Source organism: Oreochromis niloticus, linkage group LG4 (assembly GCF_001858045.2).
Source record: "Oreochromis niloticus isolate F11D_XX linkage group LG4, O_niloticus_UMD_NMBU, whole genome shotgun sequence".
Lineage (NCBI taxonomy): Eukaryota > Metazoa > Chordata > Actinopteri > Cichliformes > Cichlidae > Oreochromis > Oreochromis niloticus.
The window spans coordinates 6,129,243-6,154,490 of record NC_031969.2 but is presented as its reverse complement, the minus strand read 5'-3'; the positions used below and the strand labels follow the sequence as shown (position 1 = coordinate 6,154,490).

The 25,248-nt window shown below is 40.3% G+C and overlaps 2 protein-coding genes across 5 annotated transcripts; both read right to left on the bottom strand.

Moving 5' to 3' along the window:
* Nucleotides 1-4,642: 4,642 nt before the first annotated feature.
* On the bottom strand, nucleotides 4,643-20,143 carry tnnt1 (troponin T type 1 (skeletal, slow)). 4 transcript variants are annotated; one of them, XM_013272080.3, is made up of 15 exons: nucleotides 20,024-20,143; nucleotides 14,205-14,232; nucleotides 14,058-14,071; nucleotides 13,501-13,572; nucleotides 13,274-13,291; nucleotides 11,432-11,452; nucleotides 10,936-10,957; nucleotides 10,773-10,833; nucleotides 9,543-9,659; nucleotides 9,347-9,424; nucleotides 7,061-7,174; nucleotides 6,847-6,956; nucleotides 5,833-5,923; nucleotides 4,987-5,027; nucleotides 4,643-4,883 (listed from the first exon to the last, which is right to left on the bottom strand). In XM_013272080.3, the coding sequence occupies exons 2-15, from the start codon at nucleotides 14,228-14,230 to the stop codon at nucleotides 4,838-4,840; spliced, it is 831 nt and encodes a 276-aa protein (XP_013127534.1). In that variant the 5' UTR covers nucleotides 14,231-14,232; nucleotides 20,024-20,143; the 3' UTR covers nucleotides 4,643-4,837. The 4 variants fall into 4 exon arrangements, with proteins under 4 accessions (XP_013127534.1, XP_013127535.1, XP_013127536.1 ...); XM_013272081.3 differs by having other exon boundaries at nucleotides 10,936-10,954; nucleotides 20,024-20,127; XM_013272082.3 differs by lacking the exon at nucleotides 11,432-11,452 and having other exon boundaries at nucleotides 20,024-20,127.
* Nucleotides 20,144-22,850: 2,707 nt separating this feature from the next.
* LOC109202012 (uncharacterized) lies at nucleotides 22,851-24,702 on the bottom strand. The gene is made up of 3 exons (XM_019358248.2): nucleotides 24,471-24,702; nucleotides 24,044-24,326; nucleotides 22,851-23,916 (listed from the first exon to the last, which is right to left on the bottom strand). Exons 1-3 carry the CDS (start codon nucleotides 24,560-24,562, stop codon nucleotides 23,245-23,247), a joined length of 1,047 nt encoding a protein of 348 aa, XP_019213793.1. The 5' UTR covers nucleotides 24,563-24,702; the 3' UTR covers nucleotides 22,851-23,244.
* Between the last annotated feature and the right edge of the window lie 546 nt (nucleotides 24,703-25,248).

Below are 25,248 nucleotides of genomic sequence, written 5' to 3'. Positions count from 1 at the left end.
TCCTTTGATGTCCTCAAATGCTTGGTGGTCCCTTTTGATGCACATACGTGGTTTGCAACAGGTGTGTCAAATACATACATTCTTGTGTTGTTGCCGCCAAAGTTATGTACTCTCTCTCACAAGTTGATAAGGCAACAGTTGGCTGCTTCTTTGTTCTCAATGAGTCACCGTGAGCTTGTATTCTCAGATCCTTGTTACTTTTCCTGTAGCACAATGTTTTGTCTCCCAATTTTTTTTTTATTTTTTATGGTAACCCAATGTTCCAAAGTTGGTTCTTTGAATTGCTGCCATAGCTTACTTAAAACGAAACTCAAATCTGGTCGCATGCAAGAGGTCAAGTAAATAAGGCTACCTACTGCCTCTCTGTGCATCTTGGCGTTCTTCATTTTCTCAGCATCATCGTTGTAGTTCAACTGTTCATAAGGAGTTGATCTTGGTTTACAGTCTCTCGTGCATTTTACCTACATATCTCTCTTATGACATTTTCACACAATCTTCTGTTTGCTTAAAATCAACACTGAGAAAATGTTTGAGTTTACCCATATCTTTCATTTTGAACCTTGCAGTTAGCATTCCCTTCAGTTTTTAAAACACTTTCTTCACCTGCTGCAATAATAATATCATCACCCCATATGATGAGGATCACTTTGTCTTTTCTTGTTTTCCTTGTGTAAACACAATGATCTGCAGGACTCTGATGGAAACTGTTTTCTATCAAATAGTCATGTCATGTCCTGTTCCAGCAAACTTGTTCACTGCTTATGTTGGGTCTGTTCCCACAAACCCCGCTAGTTCTAGAGACTTATTCATCATGAAAGAAAACAAGACGGTCGATCGATCGAGTACTTGCGCAAGGGAGGCCTCATCTGTGTCCAGCACGAAAATGACCCCAAATCCGGCCTCCTCTCGCTGCCTTTTATTGAGAGACAGTTCACACAAAACACAGCAAAGCAACGCCCACATGGTTCTAAGGCATTGTATGTATATGTGTGAACTTTTATATGTAAGTAGGAGTGTGTGTGTGTGTGTGTGTGTGTGTGTGTGTGTGTGTGTGTGTGTGTGTGGCCTCCTGCTGGGCAGGAAGCTTACATCAAAAGGACCTTCACAAGGATGTCTGTAATAAAACACTACAGCCCCTCAGTTAAACCATGTATAAATGGATGGTAAGCATAAAAATGACAAACATTTAACAATTCACTTTAACAGCTTACTTTCTTTAGAGAAGTCAATTCAGTAAGGCTGATAATTCTTGGTTTACCTTTTCCAGCATAATAGCCTCTTAATATTTTCATTGTCTTGTGTCTATCATCGGCAACTTCTCTCATCAAAAGTGATTAACTCTGCACAGGCCTGGGCATTCTTATCTTCATCGTCCTCGTCTTCACCATTAGTATTCCATGTTGTGTCTTTTAGACCTTGTAGTCTAAGACAGCGGTTCCCAACCCCCGGGCCACGGACCGGTCCGTGAATCGTTTGGTACCAGGCTGCAAGAGTTAAGGCTCAGGTGTGAAATTTATGGTTTTCAGGGTTTTTATCGTCAACTCTGTTTCCCTGGGTCTTTTCCCGTGTTGTAGTTGTGTATCTTATTTTGAAAGGATTATTTATGCGTTACCATAGTGACCAGGGAGCATTAAGGGGCAGAGAGGAGGGTGTTACTCTCAGTGTTGTTGGTGCATTTCAGGAGGATGCTGCTAAAAAAATTACACGATTACACAGTGAATTTGCCTTTATTATTATATTTACAAAATACCACAGTTTTTGTCTTGGTCGTATCATTTTATTTTGTTGTATTTATCCGCGACACCTTACCATATTGTCTGACATTAAACCGGTCCATGGCGCAAAAAAGGTTGGGGACTGCTGGTCTAAGATGTGCTAAAAATTTTGTCTCCCACAGGTCATAATTCTTCTCATCTCCATCAAAAATTAGTGAGGGTGAATAAACAGACCGTCCACTGGATGCCGTTTATTGTGCTCACCCCCAAGGCCCTATATATAAGTGTTAGGAGAGTGTAAGTAATGTGGATGTCTAGGTTGTGGAATAAAATTGAGGAACAGGTGGCCAGGAGCGGACAGAGGAGGAATGCCTCCCATGCACCTCAGTGACACACCTGTACCTCAAGGCCCTGCATGTGTGTTGGTATGATGGAGCGGAAAGAGGGAGGCAGTTGGGGATGGGGAGGGAAGGACTGAGGGGGGGCAAAGTACCTCCTCCTTTGAGCAAGCTCCCCTGCTGACTCTGGTAGGCCGCCCCGTTCCCTGGAACCTACATGAGATAATACACAGCCAGGTTGAGTTCATCCTCCACCTCTGCTAGATCCCTCCTCCACTTACAGAGTGAACTCCTGGAGAGCAGAGACCCCTGCAAAGGATGGTAACAAAGCTACCAAAAGTTAGCATTTTGTGACTTACTTTTGGAAGTTGGGAAATCAGTGTGTGTGTGTGTGTGTGTGTGTGTGTGTGTGTGTGTTTGTGTGAGCTGGCCCTGCCCCTTTGCGAGTATGGTGGTCCAAATGTGCCATAATTGTGTCTAATGAGGCATCTGTATGCCTTTGCAATATGGGTATGATAAATGTGTATTATGCTTAGGCTATCAACATGTCATGCTGACCAGGGAAGCTCAGTCCTTCATGGACTGCTTCATATTACCAGCATGTAATAGAGGCCCATGCTCGCCTTTTTGCCTCTAAACATGTCAGCCAACCACTTCCCGACATGCAGGGGTGGATTCCAGGTTTGATGCAACGCAGCTTTTGCACCCTCAGCTGCATGTGCCGCTGCTGCCTTATTTTAAGGACCTGGTGTGCAGGCAGTTTGCCGCCCCTGCTGGTTTGCACAGGTGGTCACTTGCCTGTATTAGGTTTTCCAACATGCACAGCTAGGAGCAGATTGCCTGTGGGCCACTTCTCCCGGTGGGCCCTCGCCCCATTCTTTGCTCCTACTACCTCCATCCTTAGGAAGGCCACATGTCCTAGCAGGGACAGATTATAGACTCCCTGCTGGATAGGCTGCACAGGCCCATGTCTAATAGCCAATTCGGCATCCATTTTGTCCCTCTACCTGCGTCACCTGTTCTGTCAGGAATGAACCATTGGGTCACATATCAAGCTTGGCCACCTACTTTCAGATTGCTAGACCACCAGCCCTCCTCTCCTGTCTTGGATGCTTGTGCAAGGTGAGGAAGGTGGATGTCTCTTAAGCAATGGCGGAGTGTCTGGGCCCTCGGGCAGGGACGCTCCCCCATCTGTTGTTTGGCCATCCTCCAGCTGCCACTCCCTTGCCCTCGCCCTGGGCAGGAGTCAGTGAAGATTGGTTGTCAGGAGGAGGATGTCCATCCTTTTCTTCAAAGCTGTGACCTGTCCTAAGGACACCTCTGGCTAGCTCCCCAGGAACAGAGTCAGGCCACGATTAAGTCTTGGTGTTAGGCAGGGCTCTGGGGACCCTGTGCCACAACAGCATGTCGTCCACCTTCTAAGGGCTACAGCCTGAGTGTAGCAGCCAGCTCCTTTTTCGGGAGTGGGTGCTGGGTGCCCCTCAGCAGCAGCCTTAGTCTCCGTGGTCACCTAGGCATCTTGCAGGCCAACCATAGCAGGTTGCTCTGTTGTGGTCCTTGCTTCTGCAGGACTCCCTCAGGCCAGTCTTGCATCTGGCAGACTGATGCCTCCAATCCCCCGGCTCAGCCTTTGATGGATTAATTTTGGCAACTGTTTTAAAAGTTTAAAACATTTTCAAATATCTACTAATCTTTCTCACAGTACAATGACGCACTTCAGATTATTTGGAAATTGCCTTATAATCTGGCCCAGATCCATGAACTGCAACAATTGTTCCCCTCCTGTTCCTGTTAACTCACGGGCTTGTACAGCTTGCCATTTCTTTGTCTGTGTACATTTTCTTCTTCTAGCATGTCACATTCATACTACATACCAAAGTAATTAAGTAACAAAAAAACCAAAACAATTAAATGACATAAAAGTTCCTGTTTTTCCGACAGTTTTTCTTTAAGTCAGGAAAAAATGTGAATGATCAAAACTCTTTTTGTTATAAGCTTTTTTTATAAACTCGAAACTCTGTTTTATAATTATAACACAGTCGGTGCAATGAGCTACCAGAACTTTTTCTGGAGTTTACACATTTATTTCTTACAACTTAATCCCAAAGAATCGTGCTGACAGATTTCTTTATCACGAAGAAAAACAGGCTTGTGTTTTTCTTATAAGAAAATATCTCCAGGATTAAATGTGTAATTAAAGTTTGTTTACGTTGGCAGAAAGGAGTTTCACTGGTAATACATGAGTTTGACATTCATATCCTATCACCAAGGCTGTTAAACATTCACATTTTTCATCTGACGGCTCTTCCTCTCAGTCACTGCTGTAGATTTGTAAAAAGATGGACCAATAAGAAATGCCTCATGTTTCTCAGAGAGTCTCACAACCATGCTTAATAAACATTTTGTAGCAAAATTAAGTAAAATTATGTGCTTATTTATCCATGTAGATATAAGAGAACTGACAACAGATGAAGGTGTGATCCACAAGCAGCAGAATCATAACAAATGCAATGGTTTAATTAGTCTTGCTCCGCATAATATGCATACATGCCTTTGCAAAATCAAAACAAATGAAGCAGACTCAAGATGCTACTCAAAACACAGTGCATATATTTTATTGTCAATTTGCAGTGAGATATAATATCTACCACATTCTTAAAATGAAAGCAGAAAGGCTCTGATACTAGAGAAGCATGGAGAAGAAATGTTTATTTCCCACAGTGACTTCATTTTTTTCTCCCTTGCCATCTGTCCTGTGGTTTTCCTTTTTGGTATTTCCCAGATTTACTTCCAGCGACCGCCAACCTTTCCTTTGCCGTGACCTTTTTTGCTGGAGGACAAAGAACAGAGATAGTTTAAAAAAAAAAAAAAAAAAAACAGGAAGAAAACACAAGAGTAAAATCTGACTATATTTTACAAAAGCAGGTACTCACAATTTTTGGGCATGTTGGATTCTGTTCAGTAGCACAATGATCTGCAGGAGGCACACAGAAACACAATTAACATATTCTGCTAAATAGAGTTTAGAGTAAAACGCTGAAACGTGTATACAAATTTTCTTTTTTACACATTGAGCTTTTTTTTTTTTTTTTTAATCTTTACTTTCTTTATCTACCATGGTTGATGTTCAATCCCTTGCTACTCCAGTCTGCATGTCAAGGTATCCTTGGGTAAGATACTGAACCCCGAGTTGCTCTTGATGGGTTTGTTGGACTGTGAATGTGAGCTAGAAAGCACTTAGCAGTAGATAAAAAGGGCTCATAATAATCTTTGTTTGGATGAGAGATGTTGTATACAGCACTTTATTTGTGGTCTTCTTTTGCAGCTGAACTTTGGTCAGAGCTTGAAACTTGCAGTTTTGAAATCTGTGAGATGTTGGCTTTTAGAAAATTAGTTGTTTGCCTGGTTAGACGTGGTCGGAGTGAACACGGGGTTCACTTGTTTGTGTGTTATGTCAATTTTGTGAAATTGTGTAACTGCTCTTTTAATGGTTTGTTGTTTTCACTGCTTTTGGTGGTCATGGAAATGGTTTATATCAGAATCAGAATACTTTATTGATCCCTAGGGGAAATTATTTCTATGACCTTTTAGCTAAGATTCTGAGGTTTGTGGATAGCCCACTTGTCTAATTTACATAACCGACCTCATGTCACAGCCGATGAAACAGAAAGCCTTCCATTTTAGAATGTTCACTAACATATGCACAGTGGAAAGAACAAAACTGCCAGGGTAAAGGTTCGTCTGACATTTAAAGTGGAGAAGTCAGTTTGCAGTATTACCTCATATTTCTGGTGTTTCATGCACTCCATGAAATCAAACTTCTCAGATTCCAGCTGGTAGATCCAGTTCCACATTTCTTGGGCTCGTTGCCTAAAACGCAGAGTTGGTAAAGTTAGAAATGATCTTCCTTTACTTTAAGTCAGCGGTCTCCAACCTTTTTTGCGCCACAGACCGGTTTAATGTCAGACAATATTTTCATGGACCAGCCTTTAAGGTGTGGTGGATAAATACAACAAATTAAAATGATATGACCAAGACACAAACTGTGGTATTTTGTAAATTTAATAATAAAAGCGAATTCACTGTGTGATTGTGTAACTTTATTAGCCGCGACCTCCTGAAATGCGCCAACAACATTGACAGTAACGTCCTCCTCTCTGCCCCTTAATGCTCTCTGGGCGCCATAGTAACGTGTAAATATTTATTTCAAACAAAGACACACAACTACAACACACGAAAAGCCCCAGGGAAACTGAGTTAATAACCCTGAAAACCATCAGTTTCACAGCCGAGCCTTAACTCTCATGGCCCGGTACGACTCACGGACTGACGGACAAACGACTCACAGACTGGCACCGGTCCGTGGCCCGGGGGTTGGGGACCGCTGCTTTAAGTCATTTAAGTGAAAAATAGTTAGAATTACTTTTTGTAGCAGGCTACACATTTGTAGTCAGCGACTGTGATTTGTCTAATTAATCTAGCTAATTTGGTACTTAGCTACCCAGTTTTATCAACTGTGACCTGCTGCCTGATTAAGCTACATACATATAGACAAGACAATCATTTATTTCTGCTGAACTGGTTCTACAAACCACTCATTCATTGGATCTTTGAGCTTTATAAATACATTAAATCATTGTGCTGAAATCGTGACATTATTGCTGCATCATCACTATCTTGAGTTTCTGGAAAATGCTTTAAGAAAAGGTGGGCTGCTTTATAGTGAAGTTATAGTAGTTATTTTATTATAATCACTACTTGGGTGTCTGCAGTCCCAACTGGAGGAGACTCACTTTAGCCCGTCCTCTCTCAGACTGTCGATGGCTAGTGGCTGCCGTCTATCAGTCAGAGTTCTCTTCTTGATCTCTCTGCCTGTCAGGCGCTTCCCTTTCCTCGACTCTGCCTGGGACAGAACACATATGTTTCACAGTTATTCTATATGTAAACACTTTCTCCATATCTCATCATCACCATCACACCTCAGACTGACAACAGCCATTTGTCTACCTTGGCCAGGAAGCCTCCAAAGTTCGCCCCCATTCCAGACAGCACTTTCTTCTTTTTTGCATCATCATCAGCTTTTTTCTTGGCCTCCTCTTCTTCTTTTCTGTGACGCTCTTCCTGTCAGATAAACAGAAATTGAGCCAGAAACACATTTGGAAACTGTATGGCTGACCTGAGAGGCACGCTGTGGTAAAATTTCCAGAGAACTGAACGGACATTTGGTATTCTTAATTCAAAACATACAGTACTGTGCTAAAGTCTCAAACTCCAATCCTCGAGGGCCGCTGTCCTGAACCTTTTCCATGTGTCCCTGCTGCAACACACCTGAACACAATTAGCAGTTTATTAGACTCTGTAGACCTTGACTGCATGTTGAAGTGGCATTTCAGCTATTTGATTCATGTTACAGCAGCTCGTGAGTGAATGCACATGGTGCAATAAAAGTACTTTGATAAATTCTTCCAAACACTTACATATACTTGAGTAGGGTTAGGGGTTGCCTCCTGTCAAGAGATTTATTCTAAAGACACTTCTTCAGCTAAGAGTCTAAGGGTAGAAACACACACAGACGCTGTGGTTTTCACTTGTATACAAGGGCGGTCACAGAACGCTCACAACAGAGTGGGGGCCCTGTGATCAGCGCTCTGTTCTTGCACTTGTCTTTATTTATATGCAAAAATAATACAACAGTGAATACGTCTATTCATAGGCAGAGGAAAGTTGGTGCGCAGGGAGTGAAGATAAGAGTGGTTCAGGTGTATGTGTGTGTGTGTTGTGGGATACAGAAAGACGCGGCCTCTCTTCTTGTTAGGGAGCGTCAGATAAAAGTGTCCAGCTCTCCTCTTCCTGCTTGTTCAGCTATTATCGCTGTGAGAAAGAATTTATAAAACAGTCTTGTAGTGGACAACAGTCTAAGTCATCAAAAGGTCAACATACAGTATTCTATCATATGCAAACTTATATCATTAAAAGCTTATACTGACTACTAAGTACAATTTTCCATTGACACCTCCTCACCATGCAGTCAAGTTCTATAGAGTCTTGTTAATGACCTACTAATTGTATTCAGGTGTGTTGCAGCAGGGACACATGGATAAGATTCAGGACAGCGGCTCTTGAGGACTGAAGTTTGAGACCTCTGGTCTAGAGTAACCCCTCATTTCTTTATATTCTGCTTCCAAGGAGCCAAGTGGTCTTCAACAACAGTTCTCTATGTCTTTAGACATTGGTTTGATATCGTTTATTTTCAGTCAAGTTCTTGTACCTGACCATTTTTGGAGGTCAGGGTTTTGCCACTACACACTGATATATAGCACGTTCAATCATAAAAAAGACAGTGAGTTAGGTTGTCTCTACACATAATCTACAGTCAGCATAATTTTTTTAATTGTATCTTTAGTATTTGTAGCTTTCTATCAGCCTGTTGCAAAAACACATTTGTTCTCATTTCTTTAGTTGAATCTCTAAAAAATACTAAAGGCAACAAATCTTGACGGACACAAAAATGTATTTTTGCACAATATTCTGTGGAATAGTTGCTGTAATGAAGCCACTTTAAGAAAAGGGTGGGCAACGGGGAGAAGAAGATGAAGAAGCTGGTGGAATAAAAATCAGTGCAATGGGTGTTATGGAATGATGGATTCACGGGAAACTTTTGATTCAAACTGTTCTCGATAAGTATAAAGGAGGTCAGGAGAAAGGTACTACAGTGAGGGTCTACAGCCCATCTGTTAAACCCACTGGAGTGTCTGTCATGCTTTGGGGCTCCATTACAGCCAGTGGTGATGGGGATCTTGTCAGAATTGATGGAATTATGATTGTAGAAAAGTACAGTCAGATTTTGATCCACCATGTTAAAACTGTTGGAATGCATCTGACTTGCAAGCTAACTGAGGATCACCGTGACAGAGAACGGGGGGAAAAGGCAGACAAACATCCGAAGACGAGCTTTGAATATCCTTCAAGAAGCCTGGAGAACTATTCCTTAAAACTACTTAAAGAAATGACAAGAAAACCTAAGAGAGTTCAAACCGTATTGACCAAATAAAGTAGTCACACCAAATATTACCTTTCAAGCTCATTAGAACTGTACAAACTTTGCTTTTGTCTTATGTTATGTTTCAATAAATTGGCACACAATAATAATTTAAAATTATGAAGCACCGTATACTAAAGGTAATTTCACAATTTGGCTAACTCTATTAGCTTTGTCTACTTGACCTTTAAAGAAAAGCTGGAAATACCTTCACTCTAAATATTTACAGTTATGTCAGAGTGTAAGTTTGTTACCGCAATTCTGTTCTGTCTGTCCTTCTCCTTTTCTGCTCTAACCCTCTGGATCTCAGCTCTCTCTGCACGACGACGCTCCTAGAGGACAGCAAAACATGTAATATTAAGAACAACACAGAAGAAGCATTTATCCTACACATGATTCATTTGTTGGATTTAACTGCTTTGAGAGGTGTTGGTAGCAAAGTAAACTTACAATTCGTTCCTTAAGAGCAATGAGTTCTTCCTCGTCCTTCTTCCTCTGCTCAAAGTGTACATCGATCAGAGTGTGTAGCTCCAGTAAGTCTTTCTCCATACGTTTTCTGTGGATGTCCTGGGGGAAGAAGAATATTTCTGTAACTTAGAAAAAGATTTTGGGTCAAGTACAACCACTTGACCCATAATGCATTCTTTTTGACTTTCAAAGAGACTATCAAGAGGAGATCCACGAAAGATAAAACATGCAAAGACCACACACTGAGGTCTAAACCAGCTGGTTTGAACCAAGAATCTACTTCCTGTGAGGAAAGAGTGTTACCAGCTGCACTACAGTGCTGTACTGGCCAGAAACTGGGTAAACTATTTGAAAAACAAACTTGAAATTCTTGGGACAGTTACAGTTTTCAGAAAATGTAACATCTGTTGATAGATCTTAGATAGACTACAGGCTGCAGGAATAATTTAATGTAACAGGAAGATTAATGTTAATGGCTTAATAACAATAAATAACATTGTATAATTTGACGCAAGTGCACAAAAAGATGTGATCCTACTACCAGTCCCTGAGGAACACCGTATTCATAGAATAGAAAGATATAATATTACACACTGAGTTTCGATTCAGATGTGGAAGAACAATCTAAGCCACAGCGCTTAAAAGAAAATGCCCTTAAAATGCTGCAAGAGTATGTACACAGCGTTAAAGTGAATTTGCACATCTAAAACAGCAGCAAGTCTCAGATCCAAATCTATCGCTATTAACAAACTTATTCGTGCCCTAGCTGGCATGCGTTTGGCAAAGGGATTGGATCCGGTTACAGGCTAAGAATATGCAAGGACAGTGAGGGTAGAGGAAACAGAAATAATTCCAAATTAAAACTTGATTAAGATTAAGATGACTGTGTTTGCCAACTTAAAAGTGAAAAGTGTAAAAAAAAAAAGAAAAAAAAAAGGGGAATATAAAGATTGTGGCAGGCGTGGTTGCGGCACTGCTGCAGTAGAAGCTGACGCACCGGAGCTGCATCGGCTCATCACACCACTCTGTTTAAAGTACTGGATCCTGAGGGTGTGGGGGTGTTGTGGGTAATGTGTGCGGCTGGCAGCAGGAGAGCTGCAGCCAAGTTTGTGAAATAATAATTAAGTGTGCTGAAAATTATGAAAACGTGGTGAGGTCTGCCGTGGATTTATTATAAAGATGTTTTGGTTTAATATCATGTTTGTGACTTACATCAAAATCCACCCTCTCTCCTTCAGGAATCTTTGGGGGAGCAAGTTGGGGCACCATGGGTCTGAAGGTAAAGAATACAAGAGAGAGTCAAAGTGAGACAGCAGTTCTTTAAATGAACAGAGAACATCTGTTCACAGAAGAAAAACAGATGGAGTGAACATACTTGGGCTTGGGGCGCTCTTCTTCTGAATAAAAGAGAGACAAAGATAAAACAAATGGCTATATGAGTAGAAAGTATTTACAACTGACTGGTTGTCGTTAGTCAAATACAAACGTTGCATTTAATACACAGCAAGCATGTGAGTGAGAAAGAAATGCAACACGGGTTTTTTAAATGTTATAACAACATGTGAAATAATACTATTAAAAAACCTTGGCTTGGGTACACTAAACCGCTACATGAATTTGACCAGCTAGTTTGTATTAGGCTGTCTTGGAAGATTTTACCAGAAAATGAGGCAAATGGAAAGTAATAACTTTGAAAGCTATGTTATGTAGTTTCCTAAGGCTACAGTTAAAACTGCTGAGTCCAGTGAGAACCACAAAAGTCAACCTGCTCTCAATGTGTTAGATAATTAATGACGTAAATTCGGTGCCAACTTGAGAAGAAAGTGATGAGTGTGACCACTTCAGGGAACTGCACGCCTACTAGATCTCACCTTCCTCCTGGGCATCTTGATCTGAAGGACCATCCACATAAAGACACAGTGAAGCATGGAAGGATGGTAACATGATAATATGGAATGACAAAGGAGGGTTAATTGAGGGTGAAGTGTGAACATGAGGAAAGCAAGAAAGAGGAGGCAGAAACCAAAAAAAGTAGTAGGAAGGAAAAACAGTGGGAACAAAAGTTGAAAGAAGAATAAAATACAGATGAGTAAGAAATGAAGTTGTAAAGATCCAGAAGAAGGAAGTATAAAACAAGAGAAAGTAAAAAATAAATAAATAAATAAATAAAATAGAGGAAAAAAATGTGATAAATGAATGGGAAAAGAGTTGTGAAATGACCAGAAGAAGCTCCAGGATATATCTGGTGCTGCAAGCTTTAGCTATTTTTGGAATATATACCAATTACCTTTCTAGCTAATACCTGGATTACAGTATTTAAATTTGTACTGTAAATACAAATATACACCCAAGACTGGAAACGTGGAAACAATGTTTCTGTAAGTTGACACTAATAAACTCATTTTAGTGGTGCTGGTAGCTAGCTCGTTTTTTTTTTTTCCAGCTCTTGGGCTAAGCTAACTGGCTGTTAGCTGTAGCTTTTACTAAAACATGGAGTTCTATCAACCATCTCATCTAACTCTTAGCATCCAAGTAATAAGCACATATTCCAAAATGCTTAGCTATTGCTTTAAAACTGTCATTTCCCAACATGCAACTAGAGCCAGTTCTACACTGGCACATGGTGGCTGTGGGAAATGTAGCCTTTTGGAATATTCTGCGAGCATTCATTATTGCAAAATGCAGATGTTTTTGCATTTTAGTTTGACTCATAAACGTTCTCTGAGGTCAAACTGATTTCATAGGTTGAATTGGAAACGCAGGAAACGCATCTATACACTTTGCACTGCGTGTAATAATGAACACCAGAATATTTCCAGATGAAGTTCCAGATGATGAAATGAAAACAACACAGTACAAGTTTTAAAAGGAAAACATTTTCCAAAACAAAAGCTTCATATAATATTATGATGTTTTACTGAGCTTTTAAAACTGAAGTAATGTGCTTCTTTCATGTCATAAGTATCCAGCTGGTATTCAAATGAATTCTATCCATTTGTATCAAGCAAACCCAGCTTCTAAGGACAGCTTCTGTAGCTTTAGTTGCTAATTACACAGTGGTTACACTTAGCTGCTAACTTGTCTAACTGCTATGTGGTACTGGACAGTAAAAAGTTTCTTACAGTAAAGTTGTGGTCCGTAAAACCCCAACAATGAACTGAAAGTCACTAAATTTCGGAGCACAGGTCAATTGCAGAGTTTGTAAAATTCCCAGTTCATTTGTTGTTATGAGCCAAGCTTGTCACATTATACATAACTTGATCCAATAAAGCAATAAGGCAACATTTATTACTGCAGCTTTAAACGGCACACTCTACAAATAAATATTATATTTAACTTCTGTTTTGAGTGTTTGCTCCTTTAAAACACAGATTGCAACAGCAAGCATATATGTGTGTGTGTGTGTGTATACAGATAGATAGGGGTGTGTGTGTGTGTGTGTATACAGATAGATAGGGGTGTGTGTGTGTGTGTGTGTGTGTGTGTGTGTGTGTATACAGATAGATAGGGGTGTGTGTGTGTGTGTGTGTGTGTGTGTGTGTGTGTATACAGCTAGATAGGTAGGTGTGTGTGTATACAAGTGGTGTCTAAACTAGCGTGTAGGGCTAACTCTGAATCATTTATTAGTTTTCAGTCTGCTGATAAGTGAGTGACTAATAAATGAAATGAAATGTGGTAAACTTGAGACTTAAGCTGGTGTGCAATCACCCTACCTTGATATTCTTGTTGCTCTGATGGTCCATAAGAACAACAGCAGAACATTAGCCAACAATGTTGGGAAACAAGGGAAAGAAGGACACAGGGAAAATTGATAGGTCAGTTCATCCCCAACTCGCACATTTATGAATAAGAGTGCTTGAACAACTCTTTGAGAGCATCTCTGGAGATTGAGAAAAGTTCTCATCCATTCACAATGGAAACAGTTTTTCCAACACCTTACCTCCTCCATCTTCCTCCGCCTGCTCCTCCTCCTCCTGCTGCTCAGGCTCAGCCTCCTGCTCCTCCTCAACCTCTGGGAGAAGGAAAACAAATATAAAGACCAAGTCAGATATGTGTACAATAGTACAGTCACTATATTACTATGTGTCTGATTTAATGTGTCTTGTCCACGTTAAAGACCCATGCTGATTATATGGCGTGTATTTAAAAGGTGGACATGTCTTGTGAACAAACCAACACAGGGTTGGCCTGCTGTAAAGCGAACCCTGGTTTGTTGACTTTTTTGGCACCAACAGAAACAATAATGGACAAAATGATCATGTTACAAATGACACCATAAGCCAGAGGTTCCCAAAGTGTCGGGCGAACATTTTTCTTGTAAAACAAAGGGGGGCCTAGCAAAAACAGTTTGGGAACCACTGCCATAAGCTAATCAGGAAAGTTTTTACTGAGGTCTTTACATTTAACTTACTCGAATTCAAAGAGTATATTTTTAAGGCATAATGGTTTTACTGCACTATGCTTGTGCCTGATATGGACTGATCTGACTGAACTTACCCACTGTCTGCTCCCTGGAGACGTGAGAAAAAGGATGAGAGAAAAACCATATTTATCAATAGACATGTCAGCTCATGGATTTACACTAGTGTAAAAGCTGAGAGGTGACATCAAATGAAAAACTCTTGTAAGTTCTCTTCCACTCACTCGTATTCTTCTTCTGCGTCTGACATGCCTGCAACAAAATGAAAATGCAGGATGATGACGCCAAGATGTTAAACATCAATGCAAAAGATTTTTTCCAACTGATTGCATAACTAACTAATGCATTTTTATAAAAAAGAGCGCAGTGATTAATTTTTTATTATTAAAAAGAAAACATTATTATCTCATGTTAAAATGAATGACTAAATACGATTTCCCTAGAAGGAAATAAAAGTCAATTAACTGAAACTGAATAAAAGTAATTTAAAAGCCAAACAAAGACGCTCGTATAATCTTATAGATCATCTTACTTTGATTACATTATTTTCAACTTTTTTGTTACTGATCAGTTTCTCTAGTGCTGACACAAACCTCCCACATAGGCAGGTATCACAGCACTGCGTTCTCATTGGCTGGTAACTTCTGTATAGACAGTTCAGTTGATTGGAACACATATGACTGTTGTTCTGATTTTTATTTTAATTCTTGGTATTTTATTTTTATATAACTTTTACATTTAAATTCTGTAAAGATAAATCCTGATCAGTGAAATATATGAATGTAATCATTAAAAACAACATCTTGCATACAAACTTGGCCTTTAGTGTCTTTAGAGATAATTTTATTTACTGTTAATATATCATATTGTTCGTTTCTTGAAGGTTCTATAAAATTATGATCAGACAAATTTAGTCTTGCTGAATTTCTTTCAGAAAAAGAGCAAAAGCAAATTGAAAGTCAGGGGAAATGGAAAAATGAACCAGCACTTATGTCCCATTTTTGACTTTAATGGAGCAACCAGAGCTGTGTTTACTTCAAGCCCCACACACTCAGACTCTATGCAGACTAGAGGAGCCGGGGATCAACTGACTTACTCTATTTCCTGAGCCAAAGTCAATAAAAAAAAAAAAACTGCAATGATCCTGAATTTACCCCATTTAAAGCAGAGCCTACAAGGACAAAGGAACCCTTTATTCCTTCAGTACTTTAGCATGGAGACTGATGGTATACAACAGGCTGCCCAGAATTATAACAAGCAAACACACAGGGAGGTCCAAAAACTTTACAATTTATCTTGGACGATGAAAATGGATAGAAAAATGAAACTTTAATAGTGAAACAACAAGTTTTTAAATGGCTACCAGAGGTGAAACGTGAAATTTCAAAATAAGGTTCTTGTCCTGTAGACGTTTAAAATAAAGCAGCTGTCTGTGAACACTGTGCTGCTCGGTTTGTGGATTTAAAATTTAAAACAGTCAGAAGCATTGAGTAAGTACATTGTTTTTCTGTTGTGCCATTTTACTTTCAGGGAATTCTTTCTATATTTTGTTTTAAGAGGGAAGATAAAAATAATTAAGTCTTAAACAGTTGTCAAGATTTCCTTTTTTGATTGTATTTGATATTTAACTGCACACCATATGTCATACATGAAGGAAACAAATATGCATATATATAAATATATATATCTAACAGATAAAAAATCTGCTTTTACTGGACTATGGAAACAAGTGGAGATATCATCTGAATTTCAGGAGCGGGACCACTCCTCCTTCACGCCCCCTCCGACCTCAGCCTATAAAAACCCCCTTCTCCAATACCTGCTGTTCTCATTTCATGCCCCCCTCCCCCCCATTTTTTCCTCTGTTCTCCTCTTCTCCTCTCCTCTCTTCCTTTCCTCCATTCATTTCCCGTTAGTACATGGGGATCTGCCCGGCCCGAGAGCCGTCGCCAGTCCCCTTCAAGGCCTTCCCCAAACCGCAGCACTATTTCACACTTCCTCATCCCTCATTGTTACCAAGGATGGGTCCCTGCTAGTGAAACGACCTATTGTGACATGATGCATTGCAGGCTTAAATATATGAGGTTGTCATCCTCACTCAATCACAGGTGACTAACGTCTCTGTGGAGACAGAAAAATACACAATCCCCATCGTGACGCTTTTAGTCATACACTATCCATCTGAGCTGCCATTGTTCTGACATAAAACCCTGCACAGAGACAAACATTCACAGTGGGTGTGCGCTGACACCTTCCTGGCAGGGGGACACGTGGGAGATGGATGGAGTGTCAACAGGTGAGAATGTGACAGGGGTCAAACACATAAAGAGCAGGAGAGATAGGGTTTCTCTCACTTTCTAGTGTCTCCCTTCTCTCTCTTGATGTTTGTCCTCAGTGCACCCTCTCAGTGGTGCTTCTGACAGTTTAGCGGGTGTGGATTGGAAAGGTGGTGGTGGTGGTGGGCATTTGCAAGCAGCCGAATAACTACCAAGGTTCAGAAGTTCAGCAAGAAGAAGGTCAAAAAATTTTGAATGAATTCTGATGAAACTTTGAAATAGGTATGTTAAGATAGCAACCCATGAAAATGTGAAAATTGACCAATAAAACAATATAATTTAGGAATGACAATGTTCAGCACATTTGGTCGTTGTCGTATAAACATAGTCTGTGAGAGAATTTGAAAGAGTGTGCGATTCATTTCCAATCTATTTTTTATTTTTTAAGTTTTAACAGACTGAGTTTCTGGCATGAAGCTTCAAAGAGTGAAAAATGTTCCTTGTAGGTTGACTGATGGATTAACAATTTAAAAATAAGTAAATTACATGACCTCTTCTGTTTTTATTTGTGGCCTGCTCCTCTTCCTGTCATCTTGAACCATTTATGGCCTTGTGCAGTTGAACTGAAGGAGGCAGGAATTATTCTAAGCTTTCTCTTCCCTGTGTGGTGCAGACCTCAGCTCTTTAATGCTGCATCTTAAAGTGTGAACTCTTCCACATGTTGTTACTCACCCCCTCACTTTGTGTATATGTGTATACACAGATGAAGGACGGCCAGTAAATGAATCTGACGCAGCATTCAGAATTGCAGCAAGGCATTCAATTTCTCTTTATACACACTAACCACATGTTAGCTTACCGCATGATATATAAGTTCCAGAAACGTACTGATCCAAACCACTATTGTGGATAGACATAATTATTCTTACAGGACTCATTAAATCAAAATAGTATAAAGATTCAGTCCCACTTAAACAAACTTGAGCTGGAGCGTATTAACCAATGAGTTTCAGACACAAGACACAGCCAGGTGTGCTTTTGGCATAGAGTAAGAGAGACCATATGCCAAAAGTACACCTCCAAATCATTTGGTATATCCAAAATTGAAAGCAAATTCCACACACTCATGTGGAAAGGAAATTTAACTTTTCTGGGATTTTCATTACTCTTTTAATTGAGCAGAAAGGCCTTGTTTGGTGCCCGTGTCCACATCATTCATTAAATCCGGGATGAAGGGGCCTTTCATGTAATGTCCTTCCTGTCCACCCTGTTAGCTATGTTCATCCAAAACAATATTACACATCCTTCTATTACAAAACACATGATGTGCATCATGATTGTTAATTAAAATAACACAACTTGCAGTAAATTCCCAATAACAGACACTTATGGGATGTTCCTAGTATTTGCATAAAACTGGGGCTTGTCTTACTTCTAAAAGTGTGTCTTTGGGGTTAACTGCGTAAAATAACAAATGAAATAAAGCTGGATTGCATTTCATTAAAATTCATTTTTAATGAATTCGAACTTACATTTTGGCTTTTATTTTAATGCTTTTATAATTCTGGTTAATTAACACCTTTTAAATAGAGCTGCAGAGCAACTGCTTGTTCAAAATACTTGTTATCAGGAATGTAAAATCCTAGAGCTTCATTAATATCATTCATTTTGTGAAGTGACATTTCCTGCAGCTGTACCACCTGATTTTTACAGCCATTTCTAATTCAAACAGACTTTCTCATGGATTCAAATGAACTATATGAATAATATTTTCCTAGAACAGCATGTTTTTTGAAAGTCGGGGAACAACGAAAACAGGAACTGAGCATGAGATATTGTTGGTGTGCAGACAGAGAGACAGAAAAACATTTTAACCTCCATGTAAACTCGTATCAAAGCCATGTGTCTGAAAGTACTATGATGGGAAACCCATTGTATAATTAAGCAAAGCTCCCCTCTCCCATTATGCAAGTGTGTTGTGCTTTCTTGCAAGAATAACAAAAGTGTTAACTGGTTAACTGGTTCCATTGTGACTGTAGGCCACATCTGGTGCTCACACTGCGGGGACCCAGGTGTGAGCCCCAGTGGACCCAGAGTGTGTGCTGCCCTCACTCTGCATTCACATAGAAAGGTAGTGTCATTTTATTATGAATTGTTTTGACTCCTAATTTACCAGAGAGGGCTTTTTTTTTTTTACAGCAGTGAAGCCTATGAATAAAGTTATGACACACGGTAATGAGAGAAATGACAACTGGATTAATTAAATATTTGTATTTCAACACTTCTTGCCGGTATAGCTGGAAAGTGCCTATTTGGAACTGAATGGAGGGGGGATAAGTAAACCAGGGGCTCTGGAGAAGGGTCAAGTTTCAGTGGGCAACTAGCACAGGCTTTAGTGGGTTAATTTTAGTCAAGGACAACAGGTGTGTGTGTGTGTGTGTGTGTGTGTGTGTGTGTGTGTGTGTGTGCCATGCACAGCCCACAGCACAATATATCATTAGTTTATTGTGAGTATGAGCTATTGTGTGGTCAAACTCAAAAGAGTTTGGAAGTTGGAGTTTGGAAAACAGTTTGTAAATGGAAACAAAATTGATTCCAGAACAACTTTTTTCAAAGCTTTTTTTTTTTTTTTTTACTACAGGCTTGTATCCGTCTTTGTCAGCACATTTCTGCTTCAGTGGTTTTTAGGTGCTGGTATGTGTCCAACTTAGTGTAATGTAGTGTAACTTTATTTCTTAATGAGATGACTTTTTAGACTTGTTGACCAAAGTACTTTAGACAACAAGCCCCATTTTCAGTCATACAGTATTTCATGTCCAATTTAAATCCATGCATATCTTCCAAATGTGGGAAAAATTCCAAAATACTTGGAAGAAACCTATACAAGCACAGGGAGAACATGCAAGTTCTCACTGTGTTGTTTGTTTTGTTGAAATAAAGGCTCTACTCAACAATCCAGGCCTGAAAACACTGGAGAGTGACTAACCGGATGATGAAAGAAACAGGCATGATGTAACTGCTGGAAATGTACCACAAGCACATTTGTGCACACTTGTTAAGTACTTCATCTGAGTGCTAAATGAACCAGTCTGATATCAGACTATCAGCAACTGTGTCTGCTGCTGAGCATGACCGCGAAGCAACAACGCTGATGGTGGTATGCTACACACGCACACACATACTCATAAGAGTTAATTAGCTGTCAGACAGCAAACTCTGAAGAAGCTATACAACAACCGTGTTGTGTTGATGACCTTTGACATTTTCTTGAAGACTTAATTGTGCTGTCTTTGTATGCTTTTTTTTGAGGAATCCATCTTGGAGATTTTGGCTAACACAAATCTGAAATTTATTTGGATTTTTCTCTCAGATTAACACATTTAAGCTTGTCATGTTTTCCATTTATTTTATCTGGCCTGAATTGTTGATTTTAATATTCGCATTTTAATGATTTCTCCTTTGTGGTGCGTTCAGGGATGTTTACATTCCTTGAACATACTGACACAGGAAAGAATGACCAGTGGTGATGAGTCTCATCCGTTACAGTGACAGTAGCTGGCCTGCAAAAATTGCACTGTGTTGTTTAATTTAGTTTTATTTCTATTATCCCACTGAGGAAAGAAAACTCCAGAAAAATCAATTCTCAATTAGAAAACAAAGACCATAAAAATTGCACTCTATGATGTTTAATGGTCTGTTTAACTGTTTAATTATGCTAACTCATGAGAATAAAACCCCAGAAAGATCTAATTAAAGACGAGACATACCTGTGTGATGATGGGGTATCAGCAGACGACAAAGGCAAACAGAGGGACAGGGACAGACAGAATGGCTTTTGTACAGAGACGAGGGCAGTTTTATAGAGAGCGGCGGCGTGGCACAATGAGTGCATGTGTGCTATCTGAATGACTATGCGTGTATGCATGCTGTGAGAATTACTGAGAGTCTGACTATACAATACAAGAATAACTGCAAGTCTGTGTGCAAAAGCATGCACATGTGTATGTGTATGTGTGGTTGGAGCCAGGGGCCACAGGCGGATTAAATGGAGGCAGAAAGATGAGCACCTCGCAGGATTAGATGGAACAGAGGGATGACCTCACTAGACAAATGGAGGGATGCCACAGGGCAGGTGGAGAGGGGTGATAAAACGGAGAGAGGGTGGGTTTGATGGATGGAGTGGATAAGGAGTGTTCTTCTTTTACTAAGTCAAACTGTTTGAACACTGGGAGGTGAATAATGAGGAGTGGAGAAAAAAGATTACAAAGAAGAAGCTGCTACTATAGAAGCTCACGTTCAAAACTTCACGAGGGTGGGGCAAAATATTGGAAACGTATTTTTTAAATTTAAGCTGTATTTACAACAAAATTATCTTTGTCATGTATTAGGAGGATTTTCAGTGAGCTATGCATTTCTTATGCAAGGACCAAAACCACGATTAAAAGTTTTAAACCCTGAAAATTTATTCAGTGTTTTCATAAAAGCCTTACTTTTATAGATTTACTACTAGGAAGAATGCACATGTGGTTTGAGGCCTGGAAAGTTTGAAACCTCTTGTCCTGCTCAGTTTATGTTTTGGTTCATTTCTTCACTTTTTCCTGACACGCTTGCATTTAAATCCGGCTCCCTTCCTCTCTCTGTACGGGGCCTGTACCACTACACGCTGTCTTTGAAAGAGGACTGGACTGGGACAAAAAATCAGCCGGGGCATTTTGACTAGTGACCGGCCCACCATGGTATTGTAGGAAAAGCCATAAAACCTTTATAATAAACTTAAACCTACACCATCCTCCCTGTTCTGGTATTCTAAACAATACTTAGCAAAAATATAAAACAACCTAATTTATAATTACATATACCTAACTAATAGGGTTGTCAACTCCCAGAAAAAAAAGAAAAGAAAAGAAAAATAGGGAACCACTCCCCCATCCTCTGCCTCAAGATGCTTAATTGACAAAACCGATTTTAATTTAATGCACGTATAAAACAAACGCACAGAAATCTATTATTTTTCTCCAGCAATTAAATAGATTCAACATCTTTCTTCAACAGAATTGCAGACTGCACAGATGGTACCTTCCCAAAGGAAAGAATACTATAACTTACTAGGGTATATACTAGACTTAATATTTACTGAATACAATAATGGATTTCTATACATTTTACATCAGATAAAAACTTTGGTTGTAAGATTCATATAATTATTTATTAAAAGCTAGATATTTTAAATAAGAATAAGAAAAAAAAGTATTTCTTTGTGCCCCCCTTTCCCTGTTAATGCCCTACCTGGCCCCCTGGCAACACTTTGCTAGACCCGCCCCTGCACAGTTACCAGCTGTCAGCTACATAGAAAAGGATCCTGGTGTTATTTGTCTCTCAGAAACAGTTCATAACTTCCCTTCAACTCATTCATGTCACCTAAAAGGTAAACCTGTTTCTCCATCACCTGTTCAGCTCTGATGATTCAGTAAGGACATCTCCTGATTTCATCTTCATGTTTCCCTCTCACCAGATAACCAAACCATCATGACGAGCAGCTTTTACAGCTGTGGCTCCAGCAAACATCAGCTGATACTAGAAAGTAATATTAAATAAATTCTAACAACAGCTGATCAAGCTTAAACGTGCTGCTGTTGGTTAACGTGACTGGTTTCCTCTTTCTTCCGCAGAGAGAAAAGCCGATCAGCTGATCATTCATCAGTTTCATGATTGAATTAGCAGCTTTCTAGCTGAAGTAGTACGGGACAAATCGCGTTCCTTTTCACCTAAACGTTAAAGTTCGACCTCCTTGGCTGTAATTGGTCCAGCCCAGAGTCGATCATGACCAAATGGCCAGTCCACCACCATTCATTTATACCGTTAAAAAAAGAAAAGAAATAAAACCCCATTGGCCCATAAAAGCGAAAAATCATGCCCGGTACGCCCGATGGCCAGTCCAGCCCTGCTGTGGAACATCTGCCTCCGTCCTTCTTTTGGCTCCCACTTACAATTCAATCCAGGTGAACCACTAAATAATTTTATTTACTAATAGAAAAAATAATATTGTATTCATAGATGTATATTATAAATATCTATTGATTGTAATCACATTACATTTTGGAAGCTGCCATATTGCCCTGACGTCTTGAGTACATTGGCTGAGATAGATAGACATCACTTTTATATTTGTGTCACATATACAGTATGTTAAAAAAGTTAAAAAATGTTTTTTTCTTTTTTTAAAATGTGTGTGTGCATGCGGAGTCCTGTCTGTGCCCCTCAACAATAATATTTTACTATTAATCACATTTTTACTAAATAAAAGGATCTGGCTTGCATCAGTCACATGACCATTAACCAATGATCGCCCTTGACGGCAAAGCGCGCTGGTTACGAGCGGCAATCACTTTTTGGCAGGCTGAAAATGGCATTTTATCAGTTTTATTGTTCTCTTAAAGGTTATTCAGCAGTTCTGAGGGACTGTTTGAGATGTAATATTTGACATATGACCCTTCTGAATGACATCCACCAAGTTTGAAGCAGAAATAGTATTTCATTGACAAGTTATAGTCCACAATCACTTTTTGGCAGGTCGAAAATGGCATATTATGGGTATTACAGTTTTTCTCGATTGCTAAAACACATTTCTTGAAACTACGCCTCATATCCGCACAACAGTAAACACAAATCCATAACATCTCACTCAATTCCCCAAACATCCTATTTCCAGGTCAAAATGAAGCTCTACACCCAAAACTATTCACCCCTGCTGAAAAACCGAACTTTGCCCTCAGACATCAAACACAAGCCCTCAAAAACACACACACTACAACAGAGTTTTGCACACTGGTACAATTAATTCAAAACAATAGTTCCAAAACAATTAGGTTGCTTATGGTTCTCCCCTTCAAAACCCTTGTCACATGATAAACACAAAAGACGCAACCAATGTATGTACAGTGGCACATTGTCATTCATGTACTATACAGTACAACACACACCAGAAACATTATCCCACCACAGCATCTTGTCTTTGGTCTGGGTCAGGCCAGAGAATCTCATCCACATCACAGGCTATATTGGCCCCAGCCAGGCAGCGGGGGTAAAATCCTCTTGCATGCCTGATCCACCCCTGGCATGCATCTACTGATATGTCTAGGCAGGCCTCTTCCATGGCCTGAAGGAGGTGAACACGGACATAAGGTTCTCGGTCATACACTTTCCACCGCCATGCCGAAAATAACTCCTCTATCGGGTTTAGAAAGGGGGAGTATGCAGGCAGAAAGATATTAGAAAACCTTGGGTTATTGGTAAACCAGTCACGAACCAGAGCAGCGCGATGGAAGCTGACGTTATCCCACACAACAACGTAGTGAGGCTGCTCTGGCTGTGCTGGTTCCCTGTAGTCCAGCTGGAACATATGTTGTCTTAAACCATCAAGAAAAGCAAGGAGAAGCATAGTGTTATAGGGTCCTAGTACGGCATGGCGGTGGAGTACCCCTCGTTGGCTGATGGCTGCGCACATAGTGACATTCCCCCCACGCTGACCAGGGACATTTACAATAGCCCGATGGCCAATTATGTTCCTCCCCCTTTTCCTTCTTTTGGTCAGGTTAAAACCTGCCTCATCCACAAAGATCATTTCATGGGGAACAGGCCGTCCTTCAATCTCAAAGATTCTCTGCAAAACACATAACACAGTAGAGTCAATCGGTACCCTGAACCAAAGTTCAAGAGTGCTGAGATGGCAGCATAAACTGCCATGCTGTGATGGTACACAATACCTTATACAGTATCAAAACTCATACCTGAACATATTCCACACGTTGGTTTTTCACTCTGTCAGAGTTTCGTTCGAAAGGGACTCGGTATGCCTGTTTCATCCGGAATTGATTCTTTCGGAGGATGCGGTCAATTGTGGAGAGGCTGATGGCATTTATGCCTCGAAAAAGATGATCATCCTCAATCACTCTCCTTTGAATCTTTTGCAGGCGGATTACATTATTTGCAATTACCATGTTTACAAGTTCCCTCTCTTGCTCCTCCGACAAAAGCCTTAACCTGCCTCCACCAGGTGGTCGTCTCTGTGTCCTACAAAAATAGAAGCACTCATTACTGTAACTGTCACACATTCATTTTACAGGAAAATAATGGAAACATACTGAAACTCAAGACACATAAATTCAGTAACTTAAACGTTACTGTACAAAGCAGTCTTACTGCAAGTACACCTACCTGTTTTCCTCCCTGAAGGTTCTGATGATGGAGGCAACAGTGAAGCGACTCAAATTTGGTTGTACTCGTTGCCCAGCCTCCCTCATAGTCATCCCATGGACAAGGACATGGTCAACTAAAGTGGCTCGAATTTCATCCGAGACTGACTGTCTTCGTGCCCTTGCTCTTCCCCTTCCTTGTCGCCGTCGTTCTCCACCTCCACCTCCTTCACCACCTCCTCCTCCTCTTCCACCACGTCCTCCTCCTTCACCACGTCCTCCTCCTTCACCACGTCCTCTTTCTCCACCACGTCCTCCTCTTTCACCATGTCCTCTTTCTCCACCACGTCCTCTTTCTCCACCACGTCCTCCTCTTTCACCACGTCCTCTTTCTCCACCACGTCCTCCTCCTTCACCACGTCCTCTTTCTCCACCACGTCCTCCTCCTTCACCACGTCCTCTTTCTCCACCACGTCCTCCTCTTTCACCACGTCCTCTTTCTCCACCACGTCCTCTTCCTTTGCATCTCTTTGGATCCATTGTTTCAAACCTGAATGAGCTGACTTTGGCCCTTTTATCTATCCATCGCAGGTTCTGATTGGTGTGTGCTAAATTTTGACTCCTAGTGTTTCCACCTGGTTAATTGTGTGCTAATTGGGCTCAAGCTATGCTGACTTAAGTTAACATTGTTGCATGCTAGTGCTTTCTACATGACTACATGGTGTAAGCACTGTAAAATGTAGGGATTTGTGTGTAGAGTTTTGCAGTACCAGTTCACCAAATTTGAGTCATGTGTCAAA

What these genes read in the sequence shown, in the direction of transcription:
- tnnt1 (XM_013272080.3), bottom strand. Translation starts at nt 14,230, where the DNA reads ATGTCAGACGCAGAAGAAGAATACGA. An exon ending in TTGGAGGCTTCCTGGCCAAG is followed by an intron (nt 6,957 to 7,060) that starts GTAGACAAATGG and finishes GTTCTGTCCCAG; the next exon opens with GCAGAGTCGAGGAAAGGGAA. An exon ending in ATCCAACATGCCCAAAAATT is followed by an intron (nt 4,884 to 4,986) that starts GTGAGTACCTGC and finishes TTTGTCCTCCAG; the next exon opens with CAAAAAAGGTCACGGCAAAG.
- LOC109202012 (XM_019358248.2), bottom strand. Translation starts at nt 24,562, where the DNA reads ATGACTATGAGGGAGGCTGGGCAACGAGTACAACCAAATTTGAGTCGC. An exon ending in ACCTTCAGGGAGGAAAACAG is followed by an intron (nt 24,327 to 24,470) that starts GTAGGTGTACTT and finishes CTATTTTTGTAG; the next exon opens with GACACAGAGACGACCACCTG. An exon ending in AACGTGTGGAATATGTTCAG is followed by an intron (nt 23,917 to 24,043) that starts GTATGAGTTTTG and finishes TGTGTTTTGCAG; the next exon opens with AGAATCTTTGAGATTGAAGG.